Raw genomic sequence first — 10,359 nt, forward strand, 5'->3', positions numbered from 1 at the left:
AATGGTTTTCTCTGTACTTTGAACTTCCTTTGCAGCTACAACCGTTCGCTTTTCTCTTCATCCTGAGGTCTAGCCTCAAGCCGGCATGTGTTTAATATTGTGGTTGGCTTTGTGGGCACAGGCTGAGTGAGGCACAGAGTGGTTACCTTTTCTTACTTTCTTGCTGCTCCTCTTCCAGGGTGCTCACTCGTTTTGCGCAGATCTGGCAGGTGGTCCCTCCCAGTGATGTCTGGCTGGAAGCCTTTTGTGAAGATGACGTCTGCGTAAGAGACCTCTGGGTAGACGACTGGGTCGAAGCTCGCCTTGATGAGCATCAAAAACAATCAGATGTGCTAGAACCAGCATTACTTTCTGTCTACCCCCTAATTCATCCCTGCAACACATACACATACATACAGAGCACTCACACACATTAACACATGCACAAACATATGCACATGCATGCACATGTGTGCACAAAACAAACACGTACATGTACGTACACATGCACAGACACAGACACACAATCACATGTTTATATACACACGTACAGATACATACCTACATGCACACATATGTATACAGCCATGAAGGCACACAGGTACATACATGTCTACACACCTGCATAAGCAATATACATGTGCTTGCATGCATATGTAAACCCCAGCTGTGTCCCTGTGTGCCCATGTCCACCCTCCTTCTGCACATGCTCTATCTATGTGGGCTTTAGCTCACTGAGATCCTCTGAAGCTAGTGTCATTTTCCCTCAGTGCCAGGGAGTGTCCTCCACAGTTCCTCCTGGCTCAAGGCCATGATTATATATATCTTAAAAGATCTGAAACTCTCGAAGGCCGTTGGGAGGGGCTGTGAGTGTTTGACTTTGTTTGTTATGAGGGATGGCAACTAAATAAAAGTACCATAAGCATTTCTAAATATAGGGTGTTGGTGACACGTGGCAGGCACCTAATCCTGGAGAATGCCATGCCCATTGGTCTCTTTCATTCTTCACCACAACTTTCTAATCAGCCCATTAAAGTTGCAGATACGCTGCCTCACAAATACCGTCAGCTGGACTGAGCGCTGCAGGCCCCTAAGGAGACTGTCCTTTCGAAACTTGGAAGAGAAAACGTGTTGGACACCAGCCTAATATGATGTGAAACAATTCACGTTTTGTAAATCTATTATTAATGTAGCAAAATAAAATATTACTATTACCATCGGCTCCCATTTAATCTTTACTTTGCCACGTACAAACTACTCTGGCTGACATTCTTTTCCACTGCTTTCCTTCTCATTCCCCTTTGTTTTTGGTGACTTTTTAGTTACTAGTTCTGAAAGTTACACGAGGAAGAATAAAATTAATAAGCTTGTACTAAGGAGTTCCTGTCTGGGGCCAGCAGGTGGCATGGTGCTTCAGGCACTGAACTTCCACATGGCTGACCATGGTTCAAGTCCTGAAGCTGGCGACTTACTTTCTCACTTTCCTTCTCTCTCTCTCTCTCTCTGTCTCTCTCTCGTGAACTCATGTGAAAAAGTAATAATGATAATAAATAAAATGAACTAATTTTTAAAAAAAGAAGTTCCTGCCTGCATGATCTCAGCCAGGGGTTCAAAGTCAGGCCCACAGACTTTGCCAGGACACCTTGTGGCGCTCCATCCAATGCTGGGGTACAACAGACAAGCCCCATCCCCTCCAGTGTGGAACATGTGAATCAGGGGATACTGCCATCTCTGCTCTCCTTCCCAACCAGGGGACCCTCCTCTCAGAATATTGGGAAAAGTATTCTCCATTCAAATACCAGATCCCCATCAAAGCTCTATGAGTCTAGTCAGTAACTATCAACTTACTTTTTTGATGCGTATTCACCTAGAAGGTATCTTGTTTGAATATTACGATATGACTGGTCATAGTGTTTGTGTCTCTTTTGGTAGAAAGGCAACGCTACAAGTGACATCTTCGTGTATTCCTGCAAATAAAGAGCAGTCGTGTTGAGCTCCTTTCCAAATGCACTCCGCCTTCTGAAATTTCCACATTCGTATGTTGCATTGTTCCAAATTTAAGGTCAACTCTTAACTAATAAAGCCCAATTTGGAAGGGGGAAAAAATGAAAGCAAGATTATACAAAGGAAGTTATCTTGGACTATGAGACAGGAAGTCTTTTATCTTCTCAGGGACTCAATTTCATTTTCTGTTTTCTTCCATTAAGATGAAGATCGGGCTAGCGTTTTATTTAATTGTGAACTCAACAAATATTTATAGAATCCCTAGTGTGTTCAGGACAATGCTAAAAGCAATGTGACTAAGAAGGATAAAAATAATTGTAGTACAGATTAGAGAAGTAAACATGTACTTAGAATAAAAGCGAAAGGAAGATATCAGCAGAGGAGGGGAAGATACAAAATGCTCTGGGAAAAGAAATAAGAGCAAGCCTCACAGAAGTAGAAGACAGAGAGTCCTCATGAAGAAGATGACATTTAAGGGACGAGCAGTTAGCGTAATAGATATGACGCTGGACTCCCATGTAGTTGACCGCAGTTTGAGTCCCAGATCCAGTAGCTTAAACTCATGCCAGGCACGTGTGCGTGCGTGCCCGAGATCCTGAGAGGAGAATGGAGGAGAAGGGATGGTGGTGTGGCCATCCCCCAGGGGGTGATTTCTTGCTTTCTCTCTGTCTCTGTCTTTCTGGCAAGCGCACATGCCCTATAGCAAAAACTTCTCAAAAAAACATTTTTTTTTTCAGACTACATTTGGCAGTGGGTAACTGAAACCGTGAAGGACAAAACTGACAAGGGGAGACTACCGCACTTGAAGGGGTGTAATGAGAAACTGTTCTGGAAAGACTGTAACCACACATGGAGGCTTCCAGTATCAGCCTCAGGAGCAGGTTGTCATTCCACTGCTAGAACCGGGAGAGTGTGCTTGAAAAGAGGAGTCAGTCTCCAGGACGCCTTCTAGACTCAGTCTTTCAAAGTCATATCTCATGCATTGTATGGTAGACAAGCTTGGCTGGGGATGAGTCAGAAAGCAGGAACTGAGCCCAGCGTGAAAGCCTCAGGGAGGTCAGGAAATGAGCAAATTCAGGTTAAATTCTCCCAAAAGAAAAAATAATTGTGATCCATCCTTGTCTCTGAGAATTTGAAGTATTATAGGTGGTATGTGATTTGTTGTACATATTCACCCAAAATAAATAAGATCCCAACACACAAGGTTATTACATCATCTCTACAAAGTTATGTAGAGACCGTATTCCTGAGTTTCTGTGAACATTAATATCCCAAATAAGAGTCAGAACTCCAAACCTGCACTTTATTGTTGTGTTTTGTGCTTAAATTAGAATAATCTGCCATGATTTAAAGAAGTACCCCTTGGGTAGGATTCCATGGCATGGCCTCAAAAGATGCCACTCCCATGGAGGACAATGTCCAGCCTGGAACAGACAATGCTAAGTATAACTCAAGTGGAAATCATCTTTACTTTCACTTCTCATATTTTGAGTATATGTCTTTTTTTGGATTCTGTGATCTTGTAGAATCACAGAATTAGAGTTTGGAAAGATTCTTAGGGATTATTAAAACCTTTATTACAGGGAGAGGAAAAAAAAAAGAATCACAGAAGAGAGATGACTTCCTTAAAAATACACAGAAGGGGATAGCCCACCCAGAGCTATATCGCTGAGATTTTTATTCTTTTCCACACTAATATACCTCAATATTTGTTCTTAAAAATCAACTGACACTGGCTAGTGGTTAAGGCGCTGGACACTCCCACTTAGCTGATCAGAGTTCGAGTCCCAGACCTGGTGGCTTGCTTTCTCAACTTCTCTTTCTGTGTATGTGTGTCTCTTTGAAGTCAGATTTTTTAAAATGAACAAATTAGAATAAATGATTTTTTAAAAAAGTAAAAGTCAACTGACACATATACACTATGAAATCTGACTCAATAATAAAAAAAATAGACCCTGACATTTGATAGAAAGTAGGCAAATACAGAAGATTTAATGCTAAGTAAAGCAAAACATTTAACCGATGCAAAAATAAAGGATTATCTGTTGATAATACGGTACATGGGAATATCTTTGATCGGTCCAATATGCAGTGTATGCATGCTGGGAATGTTTATTTTGTATGCTGCAAAGATACATAATGATTAAATAAAAAAAGAAAGTTTAAAACATTTTGTGTGTCTCTTTGAAGTCAGATTTGACACATATACACTATGAAATCTGACTCAATAATAAAAAAAATAGACCCTGACATTTGATAGAAAGTAGGCAAATACAGAAGATTTAATGCTAAGTAAAGCAAAACATTTAACCGATGCAAAAATAAAGGATTATCTGTTGATAATACGGTACATGGGAATATCTTTGATCGGTCCAATATGCAGTGTATGCATGCTGGGAATGTTTATTTTGTATGCTGCAAAGATACATAATGATTAAATAAAAAAAGAAAGTTTAAAACATTTTTAAAAATTTTTTTAAGTCAACCGTTCAACCAACTGGCCAACCCACCCATTGAGGACCCAATTTGTGTTTTTGCAGTAGTGCTAGCATAGATCTGGATATAAAAAGATAATAAAATGTTCCACCTTCTGGAAGACCACATAAAAACTCTCTTCCACCACACCCTAATTCCGAAGGCAGCATTATAATGAAGAGGTTAAGTGCCCAGGCTTTGATAGCTAAAAGACCTAAAATCAAGTTCTGACTCCAGCACTACGATGTGTCCTTGAATTAACTTCTAATCCCTTCAGATTTGATATCCCATACTGAATCTATGGCATCGTGCTTAGTAAGGGGTAAGAGACCTCCAGAATTAATAACTATCTCTACCACGTTGTTCTTAAGGTGTCTTTAAAAGCTGTATTTAACACTTAAATATTTTGAAATATCCTCAGCTGCATCTCAGTGGGATTTGCCAATGAGTTAAGGTGTATCTTCCAGAAGTTTTCTGCCTATAATGATATTTATTGTCTCTGAAGTCTCTCTGTGTGGTGCTGGGAAGAGCACACTGAATTGAAGTCAAATGTTAGGGGAGATGTTTCACCACTTTCAATCACTTCCTTCTCTGAGATGTCACCTCTGATCAGCCTGCACTAGTGGAAGGTGACTCCAATGCAGCAGAAATCACAAACAGCCCTTTTACATGTAATATTACATGTAATAATAATTTCAGGGGGTTGTATCCCATCACAATATTACTTATGTTTATGTTGAGTACCCTTCAAATTTCTTGGAAAAAGGAAGAATCCAACCATGGCTTATGTCTTAGGAGAGAATAACCTACCTTGAAATCTTTAAACTGTGGCTGCTAATATCCCTAAAAAGGATAATCCACACTTGATTAGATCCATCTTCTTAACTGGGATATAGACTAGCTAAAGTCTTCATAGCTAACAGCTACTGTCTTTTACCTTTTGGAATGTCCTCTCCAATGGCACGTGCACAATCAGCACTCGTATCACTGATTTAATGTGACACGTGGTTGAGCGGGCCTGGAAATCTGCAAACACTTCAAGGGTGAAGAGCATATACTTTGTAGCAATTAGCTATGAAGAGCTGGAATCAAGCATACACATTTCCTCATAGACTTACTGTAGCTATTTCTCCCCAAACCATCTTTGAATGATGGTAATAAAGCAGTTTACTGCATCTATTCCTACATTTACTCTCGGCTCATTTAATGAAACATGGTACTCAAGGCCATCAAATTAGGAGGTACCGGCTTCAAAAGAATCGTGACTAAGAGGATAGATTTTTAAAAATCAGATGTCAAGGGCTCTACAAATACAACCACCCTTAGTTCTGCTCACTTTCATTGCACAAAGATTTGGAGCCCCTGCCATATGCCACCCCATCCTGAATCAGAGAACTACTGGATCAGGACAGAAACATGTTAGAGTTCCCAGCTTAGGGATGGTAGCAAGCTCAAGTCTTCTGTGCATTTGACTCCCTCTGCCAACATACCCTCAACGCCACCTGCCTCCTCTCAGTCTCACACCCAGCCCCGACCTACCAGCAGGGCCATGCCTGAGCCTCTCAATGTATACTCTGCAGCAATTCTTACATTCCTCAATGTACCTCATGTTTCAGAACTTCCTGGTTGTCCCTGAACTAGCTTAGAGCTACCATCCCTAGGCATGACAAGATGAGATCTTCCAGAAGCATGATCCTTGCTGGCTCAGTATGTACTCAGTGGCTGCAGCCTTGGGGTCACAGACACTCATTAGTAAAGGGGACCCTGGAGAGAATATACCCAAACTTGCCCTGCTGTGTACTATACTATAAAGAAGTAAGGATGACTTAGATATCCCTTCACTTTCTACTTAGATTTCATGTTTTAAGAAAACTATCAGGACCAACAGATAGCACAGTGATTAAAGTGCTGGACTCCCACATGGCCAACCATGGTTCAAGTCCCAGACCTAGCAGCTTAAAAATCATGGCAGGCACATGTGCTTACGTTCCCCAAATCCCAGGAGAAAAGGGATTGCAGCATGGCCACCTCCCCTGAGAGGGGTGATTCCTAACTTTCCCTCTCTCTGTCTCTCTCTGGCAAGCACATGTACACTATGGGGAGGGAAAAAAAAAACTTAAAAAAAGAGGAGGGAGGGAGGGAGGGAAGGAAGGAAGGAAGGAAGGAAGGAAGGAAGGAAGGAAGGAAGGAAGGAAGGAAGGAAGGAAGAAAAACTATCTCATATATATTAAGTGCGCGCTCGCTCGCTCTCTTCTCTCTCTCTCTCTCTCTCTCTCTCTCTCTCTCTCATATATATATACATACACACACATACCCTCCATTAAATAAAAGAAAACAGGTTTTTCTCAAAGGTCAGGTTTAGACATGAGCTCCATGGGGTGAAGAGAATCAAAAGGCCTGATTTCTAGCAGGGACCCTGTGACCTAGATTGACCTCCAGCCCTGGGGCCTCAGTGTGCTGCATGCTGAAACTAGGTGGCAACTACTATTCTTCCAGCTCTCCCAGTGCGGGTTTCTATGGTTGTATGTAAATGACACTGGAGGCACTGCTACCCCATTAGGACTGACTGTCCCCAAATGAATGTAACGTGCCCAGGTCACTGGTTCATCCACAAAGAGCCAGGGCAGCAGCCCAATCTTCTGACCACTCCCAGCCCATATTCAATGGCACTCCAGCTCCCTGGCTGCACCCAGAATGCTCCTGACACGTTTAGGAATTATGACACCGAAGTGAAACGCGAGCCTGTCCTCAAATGCAGGGGACTGTATGTCTGTGATGTGCCCAGCCCTAATCCCTTCCTGTGAAGAACATTTGGAACCCATCTTTTCATGCCACCAAGAAAAATGTTTCATTTGTGAAAATATTTTAAGTATAGAGTTTTTACCTCCATTTAATCAAAGAAATTGACATCTGTACAATGAAAGCTGTCCAAGTCAGTAAACACAGCAAATGAAAGCATTCCTGGGGAGGAAGGATGAGTTGGCACATTTGGTTGGCCTGTACCCCATGTGACTAAGCCCTTGGTTCCCAAGACAGCTCGTTCACATTGGGAACAATTTTCTCCAAAGGCTTTTCCAAACTACCTCCCACCAAAAATAATAACTGAGCTCAAATAGTTCTTAAGAGCATCATCGTTGACAAATCCTCTACGGTCTGATGTCTAATTTCTGGTAGCTAAATTCTTAAGTGCTCCTCCACATAATCTTTGAGAACCTTTACATGAGTGATTAAGCAGTTGTTTCTACTAGTTCACTCTCCTCTGGACTACAAAGTTTTTTTGGCGACCTGAGGACCCTGGTACATTTTCCCCTAATGTTTAAACAATATCAAATTAGACAGAGATACTAGACCATGTGTAGTTTCAGGCACACGTGAACTCCCCATTGACCCAAAGAGTTCCATGCTTCCATAAATTGAGAAACTATTCTACAAACAAATAAGTGGCTAACAAAATACTTTATCCCAAGGCCAATAGGTGGCATGGAGGTTAAGGCACTAGATCCTACATGGCTGGCTGTATGGTTCAAGTCCCAAACCCAGCAGCTTGAAAATCACATCAGACATGTGTGCATCTGTACTGAAAATCCCAAGAAGAGACTGGAGGAGGAAGGATTATGGTATGGCCATCCTGCTGGGGGGTGATTTCTCTCTTTCTCTCTCTCTCTCAGTCCTCTTGTTTTTACAAAAGAACAGGCACGTAGGTGAAGGTACCTAATTCAACGTAACTTTCATGCAAATTTACTGTAGACACAATATTCTGACATTGCTTCAGAGCTCTTTGTACTGAACTCTGAGTCTGTGGCTCAGTTTTGAGGTTCGTACCACTAAAAATATCAAAGCCAACAGATATGCCAAATTAAAACATATCTCGAGGAAGCAAAAAAGAATGAGTTGGCATGGAGTTAGGCTATACCCCGAGTGATGAAGTCTTTGGATCACAAAGCAGTTTTTAATTGGAGACTCGATTTGATTTATGGAATAACACTGCTAAGTTATCTTTGCTCCATGTGCTCTTTCACCCCTGCTTTATTTTCACACAGTAAAAAAGGAGGTGAATCAGGCAAACTAGGAAGTTCACTTTCCCCAGCCAGGACCACCCTCCTTATCCTCTTTATTACCTGTCCTTGCCTTCCAAGTGCCCCAAGACAACCTTTCTGGCAGGCACAGTTTCAAGAGTGTGGCTGGAGAACACACAGGTTCTACCAGTGGAACTGAGCTCAGGAGGTCTACAGGATCATCACACATCAAAAAGATCACAGAAAACCACCATGAGGAAACTGTCATTTCTGAGGCCAAAACTTGAAAGCCCTGACAAGAGATATTGTTTTCTTCCCCATCCCCTAGATAATAGCATCTAAGTCTAAACTCGATGACCCTTGTTCCTTTTATTTTCTTAAGAAAATGCCCATTTTCTTATTTCGCACCTTTCCAAATCTGTCCTCTCCTCACAGAGGACCCATCCTTTCTGAGGATCTCATGAAAATTGCCGGCATCAATCAACTGACACAGGGCCTTCAGGGCAACGCTGGGAAATCAGGGTTAAGACCCAAAGTACTCTGAAGGGAGGTTAGAATAGCACCATAAAGATCACGACTGGGAGGAACAGAGAACATGCTAGTTGAGCACAACACCTAGTCAAAGAAATAGAGATCTCAAACCTAATTGCTCTTCTATAGTCAAGAATGTCTGTGATGGTTACACTGGTTAACTCTTTATCCTGAAACAGGTATGCTTAGGAAATGTAAATACCACCAACTTTTACAGGCGTTATTATTCCTTCCCTCAAAGCCATATATTAGAAAAGAAAAGAAGAAAAAGACACTTACTCAGACAGAAATGGAAATGGCCAAGAGGAGAGAGAGGAGCTCTGGGCCACTCGCCTCGCCAAGCTACCCAGCTCTGGCTGAAGAAAGCAGAGCTAATTTCTCCCTCCAAAGTGCCTGTCTCGCCCTCCCATTTATGGCCCGAGGAGATGCTATATATAGACACATGGACTGCCTCTTCCCAAATTGATACCTGCATCATAAATCATCAGCCTGATCTTAGGAGGAAAAGAGCCTTATTTGAATTGAGGGAGAATTCAAAACTAAACACTGGAATGTGTCCTGACTCCCCAGGTTCTCTTTTCCCAGGACATTCCATGTGACGATTTAGCTACTGAGCCAGAAAAAGAGGGCAAAGCTCTGACATTCCACCTTTCTCCTGGCTCTCCTCTTCTTGCTTTCATATTTAAATGTAAATCCTCAGACATATGTTCAATCCTTTGGGGCTACGGGTTCCCTGGCATGTAAACTGATATTTACAGATGAGTCTTTAATAACTACTTGAACTTCAAGAAGCATTTGTACCATTCGTTAGCCAGGGCACCTAATTCCAGAGTGTGGTTAACAGTGGATGAAGGGAAGTTGGCAGCCCCTGTAGGTTCGTGTGAGTGTGTATATGTGTGTTGATTTTTTCCCCTTTTCACTTCAGAGACTACTCTGGTTTTGACTTGATTTTATCTTCAGATTAATTGAGCAAGAACTGCCTACCTAAAAGAGGAGCCATGCCTAGTCGGCAAGTTAGGTCTTATTTATAGTCATTACCACAGATGTACACAGTGTCTGAACTGCACAGATAATTGCAGGGTGGTCATCTTTTTGCACAGCATGAGTCCAAGTATAAATAACACACACCTGGCATGATTATGGGCTGTAACCTGGCATGATTCAGATTAGAGATCATGGGAATATCTCTAGTCTAAAAATCCAGTGATCTACATTCAGACCACAGTTCAGAACAAAGAGATTTGTGAGCTCCAGTCAGCTGGTCAACCTCATTGGTGCTGTTTCCCTGTCTATAAAACATGTCTAATAATATCTTATTAGTTGTTTGTAAAAATAAGAAGAGAGAATGCATGAG

General features: G+C 41.8%; 1 protein-coding gene across 1 annotated transcript in view; it reads right to left on the bottom strand.

Annotated features, from left to right (window-relative positions):
- The window catches only part of MYOM2 (myomesin 2), a 143,407-nt gene extending 134,006 nt beyond the window's left edge, over positions 1-9,401 (bottom strand). The window contains exons 1-3 of the mRNA XM_006163202.2: positions 9,285-9,401; positions 1,828-1,946; positions 147-302 (exon numbers count right to left, since the gene is read on the bottom strand). Of these exons, the coding sequence (XP_006163264.1) occupies positions 147-302; positions 1,828-1,934 (263 nt within the window). The 5' untranslated portion in view covers positions 1,935-1,946; positions 9,285-9,401. The remainder of the gene's footprint in view (positions 1-146; positions 303-1,827; positions 1,947-9,284) is intronic.
- Between the last annotated feature and the right edge of the window lie 958 nt (positions 9,402-10,359).

The sequence above is a fragment of the Tupaia chinensis genome, unplaced genomic scaffold (genome assembly GCF_000334495.1).
Source record: "Tupaia chinensis unplaced genomic scaffold, TupChi_1.0 Scaffold141517_1, whole genome shotgun sequence".
NCBI lineage: Eukaryota > Metazoa > Chordata > Mammalia > Scandentia > Tupaiidae > Tupaia > Tupaia belangeri.